Source organism: Chelon labrosus (genome assembly GCF_963514085.1).
Source record: "Chelon labrosus genome assembly, chromosome: 9".
Taxonomy (NCBI): Eukaryota; Metazoa; Chordata; class Actinopteri; order Mugiliformes; family Mugilidae; genus Chelon; species Chelon labrosus.
Window position 1 is genome coordinate 24,914,884 of NC_140359.1, and position 14,546 is coordinate 24,929,429.

At 41.7% G+C, this 14,546-nt stretch overlaps 1 protein-coding gene across 1 annotated transcript in view; it reads right to left on the minus strand.

Moving 5' to 3' along the window:
- The window catches only part of adamts3 (ADAM metallopeptidase with thrombospondin type 1 motif, 3), a gene marked incomplete at both ends in the record, with an annotated part of 157,505 nt that overhangs the window by 56,578 nt on the left and 86,381 nt on the right, over nt 1–14,546 (minus strand). The window contains 2 exons of the mRNA XM_084551984.1: nt 11,454–11,610; nt 13,033–13,116. Coding sequence (XP_084408110.1) covers nt 11,454–11,610; nt 13,033–13,116 — 241 coding nt within the window. The remainder of the gene's footprint in view (nt 1–11,453; nt 11,611–13,032; nt 13,117–14,546) is intronic.

Below are 14,546 nucleotides of genomic sequence, written 5' to 3' on the forward strand. Positions count from 1 at the left end.
AAGAGCCCCAGAAACATATTCCCCCTCCCCACCGTTACATTATGTTTGAGGATCTTATCTGAAAACAAGGGCAAATAAAACTTACTCTGCTGGCATGGATAAACTAAAGAAGTCTGGTGGGGGGGTTGGTGAATTTCCATTAAATAGGACAGATCCGTGCGCGTTCCTGTCTGCGCATCTGCTGTGTATTTACATGCCACATGTGCATCATGATGTGATGAGCGCTGCCTCAAACAGAAGATAGACAATAAACACAAAGCAGGAGGGGGAGGCGCAGCGGGAGATGGATCGCAGGGGGAAGAACGACTTGTAGCCTTTGTCGGCTTCGCGCTTATTACTCTCCTGCCATTTCCTCCTATTTTGAATGACGATAGACTATGAGAGCATGCGGTCGACTTTAATAACAGACAGCATGGAAGCTATAGATAGCAGCATGGCGAGCTCCCAGCTGTGCCAGAATGAGAGAAAAGGCGTGTGTCCTTGTGTTGTTTGGCACTTTACTGACAGTAACACGTCCTCTTTATCTGAAACATAACCAATAGAGGTTAACTTTGGCACCAAACCACAGAATAAATATTTATTCTCTTGTTAATGTACACACCGATCAGTCACAACATTAAATCCACTGACAGGAGGAGGTCATTCATGTGGATGTTACTTAGACATGTAACACCCCATAGCAATGACACTCCTTGATGGCAGCAGCCATCCCCAGCAGGATGCAGCCTGACACAGACACACACACAAAAACACTTGAGGAACAACTAAAAAAAAAAAAAAAAACATGAAGAACAGCACAAGGTGTTGACCTGGCCTCCAAATTCACTAGATCCCAAACTGATCAAGTATCTGTGGGATGATCCACAGAGGCTGCTCCCCTCAAACACCCCCCCCCCAACAAAATCCTGTTGCCAGACACCACAGGACACCCTCAGAAGACCCATGTCCATTCTCTGATGAGTCACAACTGTTTTGGAGGCACAAGGGAGACCTACACAATATTAGGAAGGTGGTCGTAATGTTATGCCTGATCGGTGTGCATTTGGCATAGTGCCACCGTCCATTTAAACGTATCATTTGGCCGTGATATTGCAAATCAAAGTATTCAAACATAACTTAAAAGAACCCTCTGATTAAAAACTGTGGAATTAAAAACTAATTAGGAATTAAACTCTTATTTTTTTGTGTTTGCTTCTTAGCGAAGAATCACACATCAACTAAAAAGGAGAGTGTTAAAAAGTATGAAGGCAGACACAAAGAAAAAAACTTGAAATAATCCAGATCTGATCATCCAGGGGGAAAAACCTCAGACGACCATAATTGACTCTTCATGTGTTATGCTGTTGGGATGTTTTCCCAAGGGTGTAATTACACTGGGAATTGGATGGGGGAGCAATTTTTTTTTAAAAAAACCCCCAAAAAACTCTAGTTTATAATCATTTAGCATTTACAGCTTGAGTGGCTTTTCCAAACAGCCCCCTCCTTCAGTTCACCTGCTACAGTTTAGAGGAGTCTCCCAGTTGGTGAATATCCCGATTAGTTCATCTGATGGTATCTTTAATAACCGACAAACGCTGCAGCAGAGAGCACCTGAGCTCATCTGAAAGCCTGCTGGATGCACCTTCCCGGGGCACACGCACCGTGCAGCCCTTCCAGTTGAAGTTTTTCATTCCACTTCATGTAACTTCCATGCCTTTTGTGCAGCTCCATATAAGCACTGCTGAACATACTGTACTAAAGGCCAAGAGAAACAGCTCTGACAGATGTGCATTAGTGCCTTTGATTAGCAAAACCTTACAGGAAAGCAACGCGGGTGTTGTTCAGAAGTGTCGGTGCATTAATAATACATTGGGAACATGGTAGTGTCTGGTTCGTCACACGTGGAAACAACATGTAGTCACATGTGAATCAGAGATAGAAGGTATAATAGCACTAACATAAACTACAAATAGAACTTTTCTTTATCAACTTAGTTTTTTCACCCTTTATACAGGCACTCATTGGAAATTCAAAATTACTGTTATTGTAGGGCATAAGACTGCAATAGACTGGCGACAATGCCCAGCGTGTACCCCGCCCCTTGCCCAATGGCGATCCTGTGACCCTCCAAAGGACAAGCGGTCACAGAAAATGAATGAATGAATGTAGGGCGTAATAAGAAGTTTTTACTTTTGTGAAATCTTTCCAAATGTTTCATTTTCATGTAGAAAATCAATCAGTCAATGAAGTTACCATATATGGTTTAGCGTTCATGCAGAGGTGGACCCTGCAGACCACATTTGACCTGAGAATGTTGCCTTGATGGCACAGTGGTGTGGTGGTTCTGGATTCAAATCCATCGACCGACTGGGGCGATTGCATGTTTGCATGTTCTCCCTGTGTCTGCGTGGGTTCTCTCCAGGTACTCCGGCTTCCTCCCACCACCCAAAGACATGCTGGTTAGGTTCATTGGTGATTCTAAATTGGCCGTAGGTGTGAGTGTGAATGGTTGTCTGTCTCTCTGTGTTAGCCCTGTGATAGACTGGAGACCTGTCCAGGGTGGACCCCGCCTCTCGCTCAATGACCGCTAGGATAGGCTCCAACCTCCTCGCGACCCTCCAGAGGACAAGTGGTTCTCTGACCAGCTGGGTGAATCCCACATGCTTCTCGACCTCACGGAGATGCACCTGGATGCAATTTAAAATATGTGTGGAAGTTACCAAATACGGTTCCTGGCCCCACAAAGGGTTGAAGATCACAGCGAGGGCTGCAGACACATTTGAAACTGTTTTGTTTTCTAATCAAGGGATTGTGGTGTTTGCAAAAAGAGAGAGAGAGAGAGACAACAAACGAAATGGAATACAGGATGCGACATGTTAGAAATGCAAATTTGAGGGGAACAGCAGGAAACAGAAGATGGCAAGAGGATAAGACAAATTTAGAGGACTGAGAAGACAGGCTGTTCTTAAAGAAAGAGCTGAGACAGCGGCAACCAGAAAGACACAAACAAAAGTGGAGAGACAGAATGATAGATGACTGATAGAAATCCATCCCTTCTTTCTGTTGAATGTTGCTGAAGGTCAATGCATGAATGGGGAGTCAACTTCAATATTTACATCTCGAGTTCAATTGTGAATATGACAGGAATAACCGTGTTCTGGAGATCATGTGGAATTACAGTCGGCTATGCGATCACTCCTCCGATTTTGCTTATATCTAATTGGGCGTCCTGAGTATTTCCACAAACGCACATTCCTGAAAGCCCAGGTTGATCTCTGGGATTACGAAGATACTGAAGAAGATGGAGAGGGATAAACCTTTATCTCAAGTCAGGGTCAGAAATAAACAAAGCCTCAGGTACATGTACAGTCAAGAAAATCATGATACTATGAAAGCCTCATGCACATTTCTTTTCAATTTCCAAACCCTTCACAGCTTCATCAGATCTGTCTTTTGTACTGTCATGAGTCTGTGACTTGACTTCTGGAACACTAAATGTCTACAGCTTCCAGTAGATACTAAATAGTGGGCGGTCATTTTCTCATATCTGACATCTTTCCTCCACTTGACAGGACTGACCTCATTTCAAAGGACTTCACAGTAGCTCATACTCAAAAGGCTTTACATATCTGTGAGGTGCAAAAGTAAGTGTACTTCTAGGACTACGAGTTCATGGCCAAATTAGAGTCTGGAGAACACTGGACAACCATGGCGTGCATGGCAGAGTGGCAAGGCCAAAGCCACTGCTCTCCAAACAAAACACCCTTTCTGCCCATCTGCAGAGACATGTTTGCCAGACACCATGTGGACAAGCCAGAACACTGGTGGGAAAATGTTTTGTGGACGGACGAAACCAAAGCAGAATTGTTTAGTTTTAATGAGAGGCGTCATGTCTGGAGATGAAACGACGCTGCATTCCAGCATCAGAACCTCATCCCGTCCATGAAACATGGAGGTGGCAATGTTCTTGTTTGGAGCCTGTTTTGCTGCATCTGGGCCAGGGCGGCTTGAACATCAATGACGGACGAAAGAATTCTTAATTATGCCAGTGAATTTGAAAAGAAAATGTCAGAACATCTGTCTGTGGGCTGAATCTGAAGAGAAGCTGGGTCACGCAGCAAGACAACGAGCCCAAGAACACAAGAACAGCTAAAGTAGGACACTGTGAATGTTTTGGAAGTCAAAGTCCTGACCTTAATCCAACAAAAATGTTGTGGAAGGACATGAAGTAAGCAGTTCATGTGAGGAAACCCACCAACATCTCAGAATTGAAGCAGCTCTGTAATGGGCTAAAACTCCTCCAAGCTGCTATGGACGACTGGTCAGCAGTTACCGAAAATGTTATTGCTGCACAAGAAGGTCACAGCAGATGCTGAAAACAAGGGTTCACCTACTTTTGCAACTTACATGTGAACAAACGACTAAATAAACAAAGACGTTTTGTTTAAAATTTGTTTGATTTGGGTTCTCTTTGTCTACTTTCAAGACTTGACTCTATGCAGACCTTGCATAGATACGCACCTTGAATGACCACATGAACCCTTATGGCACAATTCAGTACATATATGGTTTCTTACTTGGTCCAGCACTCCCACTTGTTTTTTTTTTTTTTTATGCAAAAATGTCAAATTATGAATATATATAAGTAAAGACAGAGTGTTATCCACCCAACCTTAGGACCTCATATAACCTCGTACAACAGTAAAAGGTTTTGTTTGTTCCATTGGTGTATAATGGATCGGATGTGCTCGTTACAGAAGGCAGGGACTCCAATTCCATTTCTTCTTCAGCATCAACCTCTCACCCTACAATTGTCTGTTCACAAGGCGCAGGGTGAAATCTGGTCGCTCGCTTTATTTATTTACTTATTTATTTATTTCAACCTCCCAGAATGATTCCATTCTGAAACATGTCACACTCTAACAGGGAAGCTTAATGACATCTTGCTTACAGCACAGCCCTGTGCTTATCTAAACCTAACAATGGCTCAGGGGAAGACTACAGATAGGTGATTGTTAAGATGTTTTCCTTGGACAGCATTGAAGTAATTCTACCTTTTTGACGAGTGGAGTCCTACAGAAAGCCATGAAACCAATCACTTCTTAATGTCCTTGATGGCATAAAAAAACAACAAAAAAAACATTGAAGCCCAGAATGGGGATTATTATATTGAAGGGGTGTTCAGCCAGAACAATACTAGTTAATTTTCCCAATTGATTTTAGCTTGAAACGTATGTGAGACTTTGGCTATCCACACATATTCATTAAAAAAGGCTGAAAATCAATGGCCTTTGTTCTGAAGTTCTTGGAACCATGAAAGAGAGCTTTAAAAGTCAAAACTGACAGTTAGAACTACAAGACCCAACAATTATCTCCCAAAAAAATATCACTTAATGAGTTTTCTGAATTTCATCTTCTTAGAAGCTACTGTAGCAGCATGGAGAGCATGATTATTAATTAGAATAACTAATGCTTTTATCACACCAGGAATTATTTTCCTGGTTTCCCCTCCAACTACTGACCTTCTCACATGTTATTTGGTCCAAATATGTTAAATAAAAGGCAATTCAGACTGAAAACTGCAAGAAAGGAAAACTACGTAGAGATTCAGATCGGTCAATAACAGCACTTCTGCATGAAAAAATTCTGAGGCCCAATCTTGAAGTAATGAATAAATTAGAGAAAGAATTATATGCAAATAGCTGACTTTTTAAACACGAGATCAGTATCGTGAAATGTTCTTTCTGCTTCTTTTTTTCTTCGCAGTCCTGTTTTATTTCATGATAATTATAATTTTTCACGTTCAAACCAGAAATTTTAACCAATTGTTCTTACATTCATTAATTTTCTGTAACTGCTCGTCCTCTGGAGTGTCGAGGGAGGAGGGGGTTGGAGCCTATCCCAGCTACCCTGGACATGTCGCCAGTCCATCTTAACCAATTATTATAACTGCATAATGTTGAATAATGTCATTTTCTCAAAGGGAAGATTTATGTGATAAATATTTTCCTTTAATAACAAATTACTTTCTCTGCTTCTTTGTCTCGATCAGCATTAAAATGGACAAACAGCAGCTGTTGGCATTAAAAAACAAGACTCGTTGCCTCGTGAGGGACTGCAGGCAAGAGCCGCTTTGATCGCGCAGATAAAAAGTGTGACGGCAGCCTCGAAACAAACTTCAGTCACAGAGCATCTCTGCAGGGAACAGACCAAGACAATGCAGCGTCTCCTGCCATTTATAAAGAGCAAAGGCCACCGTCTTGATTTTCCATTTTTCGCACATGCTTCAGTTTTCCGGTTCTCAGTGTGAAACGCATGCGGCTCTTGCTGCGCATCAAAAAGCAAGCATGCGCTGACCTTTTTCTTTCTGTGCCATATGTCCTTTTAGCATTTTACTTCACACAGGCGACGGTTAAGATAAAAGGGTTTTTGTTTTTCAATGCTATTTGCATTATGTGAGCATGCACTGAAGTCAAAACCCTCGTCATAAATCTCAATCTGCTCTCTGCCGTCATCTCATCTCTGATTCCTCGCAAGTTGTTTGTGAAAGAAGGAGCTCAGGGTTTGACCCGTGTCAGTCATCAGATTCGGTCATGCCATTGCACAAACAGCCACATTTATGCTTCTGCGTCAGATACATGCAGAGCCTGCATCACAGACTCTGTGATGTGGATGTAAGCATTTATATTCGTGTTACGCCAAATAAAGCTGACGAGCGCTCGGCGGCGGCTAGTCAGCTGTTTCAGTCTGTACTTCACACAGTGGTGACTGGAACAGAGCCATGTCTATACGGTCAAATGACGGGGGTCATGTGTATGGAAGTGGGGTTGCCTCCGGGCCACTCAATTACACAATCCCGTCTGTTGATTACATAATCTGTCACTTTTAAAAAAACAAATAGTTGAAGCTTCAGCGCAAGTGACTTCATGAAATCATTAAAGCTGATGTGTGAGCGTCTGTTCCTGCTTTGGAGAACTGTACCAATCTCTAATATGCGTCGAACTGAAGGTAGATGGCAGGCATGCCAGAGAGAACAGTGAAGGAATGGTGCAAGTGGGGAAAACTACTGTATGTCAAGACTGATCTATCTGCAGAGCTAATGAGGCTACACAAATCTACATGAAAGCTTAACAAGAAGAAATAAGAGGGAGCAAAATTAAGCCAATGCGGTCAGTGTAAGCACAAGCCTTTCAAATGGTCAGCCTGAGGCCAAACATGAAAAGAGTTCCATGCTGCACAACAAACAAGCAGGAGGTTCAATAAAAAGGAAGAGAAATATTCACATTAATATCAAAAAGATTTTTTAAAAATGGACATAAATAGTGACGGTGACATTTTCTCATTTCAAGATGATTCCATTGTGCAGGGAAAGGCTCAACAAGTATGCCTACAAAGACATTTTGCGTATTCAAAGCCATGCCTTCGGCTATTTTAGGAAAAGGATCCTGCACACAAAAGAGGCTGATAAAAAGAGTGCACAAGGTGAAGAAAGAAGCATCCTGTGAAAATGCACATGGATGTGTAGCTGGAGAGCATCATACACCGACTGGTCCAGCACGAGCCAGAATAGGCGTTAATGGCAGAAATGCACTGCTAAGAGACATGCTGGCTTGGGGTGCAGGTGAGGAAGGGTATGACAAGAGACTGAGGCAGTTTTGTGGCGAGTAATCTGATTTTAATTTAATTTAACCTTTAATTGTCCTGAAATTGCAGTTCCTGCTGTTTGACCCATCCATTTGTTCACACTGTGTTGGAGCAGTGGGCAGCAGCCTCAAAGGACAGCGCCCAGGGAGCAATTTGTGGGTTAGATGCTTGATCAGGGCACCTCAGCCATGGACACGGTGGGAGGCGATCCTGGGACCCCTCCAAGCTAGTTGGGCAGCACTACTCCACGACTCCCCCTTATGCTCCCTCTTAAGGAGCATTAACCTGAAGCTAAAGACAAATACAGTTAACCTTTTAATGTAAACATGTATTTAGACCAGTGCTGATTCAGACACTTCTTCCTGGTACCTAATAAAGCAGTTATGCTCAGCGTTCATGCAGAGGTGGACCTTCCAGACCACATTTGACCTGAGAACATTTCCTTGATCTTCTCTGATGGTCTGGATGAAAACCACATGCTTCTAAACCTCAGAGATGTGTGCTCAAGTTTCCAAATATGGTTCCTCGCCATAAAGGGGTAAGTTACAGAGTGACATTACTCGGAGATGTTTCAAAACCATTAGCTCCTAAGTCGCCCTACCCCAAAATGCATGGTCCACAACGGTAGTTCCATTGGCTGGTTCTGGACCACAATGCGTTTGCAACAAGGCCGTAAACAGATGATATGATTCAGCAAAAGCCCCTGCATAATAAACATGTACCATTACATGCTATAATTAAACTGAACATGGCACAATCTGTCTGAGCTGCAGGTTCCTGCACCACGAGCGAGATTTCATTTCCAGGTTTTGAGCAGCTACAGAGATTCCTCCCAGGGAATAAAATTACCACCGGCAGCTCGCTTCAGTTAGGAACGGATAGCCAAACTCTCTCACCCGTGTGACCTCTTCAACTCGCTCAGTGAACTCAATTTGCTGAAATGGCAACTTGTCTTCAAGTTGGCAGATAAAGTGCGGGGATGGCAAGCGGACAGGCGCACGTTTGAGAAAAAATTTCACAACTTCAGCTGGGATTTTGGGTGAGAATGAGTCTGGGTTGTCTTCAGCGCTGCTGGTGCACAGTTTCCTGACTTCACTGTCGACAGACCATGACTCAAGAAATGCCATGCAGGAACAACTCCTCCTGCGTGACAGAAAGTATGGCAATCTGCCTCAAAGTCAAGGCCAGATATCCTGAAACATTTTCGTTGCTTTCCCACATCGTGTCTCTGCAAAGAGGGGGATTGCTGTCTCCCACCATGTATGGATCGGGTTGTTTCACTGCATGGAAACGAGCCAACTGATATTGTTGAGTTGCAATGTTCTTTTTTTTTTTTTTTTTTTTTGTGAGGAAAATTTGCTCTGTGTGTCCATTTAAACTAAATGGTATCATGCCAGTCACTGCACCGACTATATTAATATATTTATTGATCGGCCTGTAGGAAAACTGTCGATACTGAACTGGACCGTGGTGAACAAAAGCTGGGGACGCCTCTGTGTTTGGTGTTAGCATATGTTTGAGACAGATGCTACAGTTTGGATAAAAAATACTGAACCTGAACAGAAACTGGATGAATTGTTGTGAAATGCGAGAAATAATTAGCTGGGAAGCCAGACCTGACCTCGACCACCCACAACATTATGATTTTGTGGCTCAGAGTTGTAATATTAATGATTATGTGCTAGTATCTGGTGTATTTGCTTCAAATGTCGGCTTTTTCTACTGCACATTTACACTTATTTTATACTTTGTATTATATGTATCTATTTTATATTTGTGTTACATTGTAAAGAAGAATTTCATTGTACAGAGAAGCATGTTTCCATATGGTGCAAAGTATGTTCAGATTAGCACAACTGATGTGGCTCCTCGCAATCTCATTCATATCATGTATCCAAAGACAATCTGTTTTTCTTTCTTTCTTTCTTTCTTTCTTTCTCTCCTATGTTTGTTTGTTTCTCTGTTTCTTTTTTGTTTCTTTCTTTATTTCTCTCTGTTTCTTTATTGGTTTGTTTCTTTCTTGTTTCTGTCTTTCTTTCTTTCAGTCTGTGCTTCTTTCTTTTTCTTTGTTTCTTCTCCGTTTCTTTCTTCCTTTTTCTTTCTTTCATTATGTCTGTTTCTTTCTTTTTTTCTTTTTGTTGGTTTCTTTCTTTAATTATTTCAGTCTTCGCTTCTTTCTTTCTTACTTTGTTTCTTTCTTTTTACTTTATTTATTTATTCCGGTCTTTGCTTCTTTCTATCTTTCTTTCTTTCTTTCTATCTTTCTTTTTTGTTTCTTTCTTTATTTCTCTCTGTTTCTTTCTCTGTTTCAATCTTTGCATTTTCTCTCTCTTTGTTTCTTCTCCATTTCTTTCTTTCTTTCTTTCTTTCTTTCTTTCTTTCTTTCTTTCTTTCTTTCATCATTTCAGCCTTTGCTTCTTTCTTTCTCTCTTTGTTTGTTTGTTTATTTCTTTCTTTCTATAATCTTGCTCCGCTGGAAGATGATAATGCTCCAGCAAAGATCCAATCAAATCGTTTGGGTGGACTTCAGATGGTGATGGACAGAAGACTTACAAAGACGTGGTCATAAACGTCACCTGAGGGACGTAGAGCTGAACTAAATGGCTTAGATTGGTCGGAGGACTGTACAGTGGCGTGCCGAGGTTTTTTTTTCCCCCTCTGCATCAGCTGAAACACGCTCTTTAATGAAATCCAAACGTGTTACCAGACTAGTATGGCTATAGCCAGCTTTAGAGAGAACCATACTTTTTGTGGAGCTCCATCACTTGATTGCGCTACTTTATCACTGGAAATCTGTCTTCTTTCTTGTGTCAAAACAAATTCGCTTCTAATGCATCTAACTTTCAACACCATGCACTCACTCCCTGCAGTGTTATTATGCAGATTATATAAAACCATGTGCAGGAGTATTCCAGGAGGGAAGCAGATCGTGCTGTCTTTCAAAGCGAAGAGCACCACATGCCTGAGAAAAAAAATAAGAGGTATTTTATTGCTGTTTACAGCTGAGCACATTTGTCCGGTGAAACTAAGTACCACTGGTCCACGGCCAAACTTCTGGATGCATTCAGTAAACCTGACGAAGTGTCACAGCACTCAGAGAGGTCTGCAAATGTCGGGGTAATGTGAAACACGTCTGGTACGTATGTAATGCGCCTCTTAATGGTTTTTAATTTATCACTGGATTAGCCAGAGCACACGATGTTCTCCTCCAAGTGAAACAAAACGCTGCTGCCGTCCGCAGTGGAATGGGCCTCAGCAGGGCTGGCTTTCAACAGTTTCTTGCTTTCAGTGTTTCAGTTTGACTGTTGTGGGGAAAAAAAAAAAAATTGAATAAAAAATAAAAAATGGGGCCAGCAGTCAATAAGAGGCAGACAGTGAAAACTGCTCTGAGCTTTGAGCCTTTCAGGTCAGCATTCACAACCATAAAAATAGAGGGAAGGTGCCAAACACGAAAGAGAAAACATGAAGGGATATTCTTTTTCTGTATCACACAAAGACCTTGTGCGTTTACACCAAGCATCTGAGAGTGAGAATCTGGGCAGAATTGCAGGATAAAGAGCGACTTCCTCTTACTTCAAAACTTTCTTGAAAACAGCTTCTTAAATGTGGAACATTCAGGCTTTAAGATCACTTGTCAGGACTAATAATAGCTTGAATAAATCAAAGAGTCGCTGCTGATTAGCAAGTTATTTTGAAAGCTAAGTTGCTGCGTCTGCTGCGTATTACGATGGACGACCTCGTGTTTAAAGACGAGCCTCGGAGGGCCGGTGAAAACGCTGCAGGCAATAGAAGATTCTCATCTGAACCGTACGCGTCCTCCGGGGCCTTACCCTGCATCCCCGTGGGTCCGAAGCCTTGCCGAGTGAGGAAGATTGCGTGGTCGTGGTGCTCGGCGTGATCGGGATCGCCTTTCTGCTGCACGAAGGCCCAGCGGCACACGTTCTCCAAGCTCCGTGATGGGTTGCCTCTTTCAATGAGGCTGATGGACTAACAAGAAAGAGAAGGGGAGATGCTTACCACCGAACCAAATTAGCACTCAGTCAGCAGCTTAGAATCACACAGCCTGTTAATCTTGACAAGTATGGATATCACCCGCTTTACAGGCAGATTGAACATGGAGCCCGTGGGCTGGCTGGATCTGGATGGCAAACTGGATTTTCTTCATCCAATCTTAAAAGAAAACCCCCTTGGCAAATCTAAATTACCTGTGTGTCAATGTCAATTACTTTGCATAGTTTCTGTATGTAAAAGATGCAAAGTAGTCTTTCTCTCTCTCTCTCTCGTTTCAGTCCTTTCAATCCGACTGACCAAATCTGCAATCTGCAGATTTCCTCCCCACTCCCTTCTCAGCTCCATTAACGCCTATAGACGTGTCACTAGCATGTTCCATGCAATTAGTCTCTTGTTGAAATAACAACATTTTGACATGTGTGTACCATACTTTATCGTTTTTTGAATATAAAGGAAGCATGGAAGAATTCAAATTAAAGTTCAAGCCCTGAAAACAGGCTTTTTTGTATTCTGCCTGGTATTTGTTGCTCTGTTTGTGCGCTGCATCTAGTCAGGGACGGCGAGACTGAGCCGTTGTTTCCAAGACAGCAAATTATACTGTGCGCCGTCTTCTACCGTGGCAACTTTTCCAAAATTTTACCCGCCCAGTGTTTTGATTGTTCGTTGTTGCCGCAACACTTGGAACATTGGATTACATTCGGGGTGATTTATGCTAATGCGACCCAACTAGCGGTATTATCCGAGCTCGAGACTGCAAAGCGGAGAAACATTTTGCACAACAACAAATGGCAAAATATAGAAAATGACAGCAGCTGTTGATGATAGTCTTATTTTCGTAATTTTCCAATCTTTCAACAGTTACTAGAAAGACACTGCAGATCTTCATTCCCCTAACTGGTGCAAAAAATTAAGAGGAAAAGTGTCGTACCATGTTAAAACTCAACATAATTTCTGTCATTCTGTCAGAGTAAATCTGCAGCCCAGATTCTTAAATTTCCCATTTTTTATTTGCGTCACTACTGCGTTTCATCATCTGCAATTAGACATCAGTTCATTCACCAGTTTCTCTTAATTTTCATTCACTTTCTGGCCAGTTTAATAGTCACCAGGTTGACACTACAACAGTATTCATATACAGTATATCATTCTTGCTGCCTGTATGTGTTTGACTGTTTTTACTGTTTGCTATGTACATTTTAATTAGTTCGTCTGTTGCTTTATACTTTCGTTTTTAAGTATTACTCTTTCCCTAGGGGACACTGGACAGCAAAATCCACCCATACAGCGTCATAAAGGATGTAGGCATGAACACGGCTGGATAACTGCTGGACGGGTGTGCGTTTTAACCATTCTCCTGCCTGAGTTTCTTTCATGTAAAACAACAGAAATTTAACTCACCTTGGCATAGCCCAGCATGATCATCCTCACCAGGACCACGTTGATGTGGACTCCCAGCGACTCGTCGTGGTAAATCTCATTCACCTGGAAAGAAGAGACAAGATGGTATAAAACACACAAATAACTTTTTAAGCTCCATGAATGACTGTAATCATAGATCTGCGTAACCACTACTTTGTGGCCTCCTGACAAGCAGTAAATACTGTCCTGTGGAGCATCTGATGCCAGTTTTGTTCTTGTAGGACATGTCTGCCATACTAAAGAAAAAAAAGAACAAGTGGTAATCAGCATTTAAATTGAGATGCTGCAGTTATACGTTGGTATTCAGTACAGTTGATTTGATATGCAAACGTGTGTCTGTACATGCACAGTAATGTCTGGAATTGTGAAAATTAGGACGTGATTATTGCAAACACACTGTGGGTTCATGAACGTTCCCCTTTACTCTTGCAAAAAAGAAAGAAAAAACATACACACAAAGGTACGAAGAAACCAACACAGGAGGCTTTTCAGTATTCAGGCCGACGTAGTGCCCTGCAGCTTTTCAAAGTAATGTAAAGAGAACAAGGTGAGTCAGCGAGGCTTGCCAGCGAAGGACTCTCATCAGGAAGACTAACAGTTTCCATCAGGAAAAGGAAAGTGAGTTTTTCTGTCAAGCACACAAGCTCCAGCACCATGGTAGCACTTCCTCAGTAATTCCTCAATTCCGTCCGAGGGATCGAATTTCCCTGAATGTAAAATAACCATTGATAAGTGAATGAACGACAGTAATAAAAAGTATATTATATTACTGGAAATTAAGATTAAGAAAGTGTAAGACTGTCAAGGCTGCCATAGACACGTGTGGAGATTTAACTGGATGTCTTCAGCTGGTGGCCAGGCAGCAGATGAATGAGGCCGTGATGGTGAAGCACGAATGAAAGAGAAGAAGCAGCCTAATTTCAGTGAGCTGATGGACTAAGTCAAAGCTCCATCAAGTTAATCCTACTTCTTCTGATAATTCTTGTTAATGGGAATAATTTTACCATTGATTTGCATTGTTTAAAAGAGCAAAAATATATGACTGGTTGGTAACAGAGGTGGCCAAATGGTGGCCAAGCTGAAACTCTGATAAGGCACGTACAATGTTAAAGGAGTAGTTTGACATTACAGGAAATATAATTTTTTTTTCTTCCCAAGGGATATGATACGATACAATACATTACGATACAATGCGATACGATATCATATGATACAATACAAGGCAACACGATACGATGAGATACGATAAGATAAGATGTGATACGGCACAATAACATAAGATACAATACGATACAATAACGATATGATACAATAATATAAGATGTGATATGATGCGGCAAGATATGATGTAATACGATATGTTACAATATGATACGATACGAAACAACACGATACAATAAGATAAGATGTGATATGATGCAATACGATATGTTACAATGACTGTGTTTACATGGTCTTTAGTATCCCGGTTTTGAGGCTTATCCCGGCTTTGA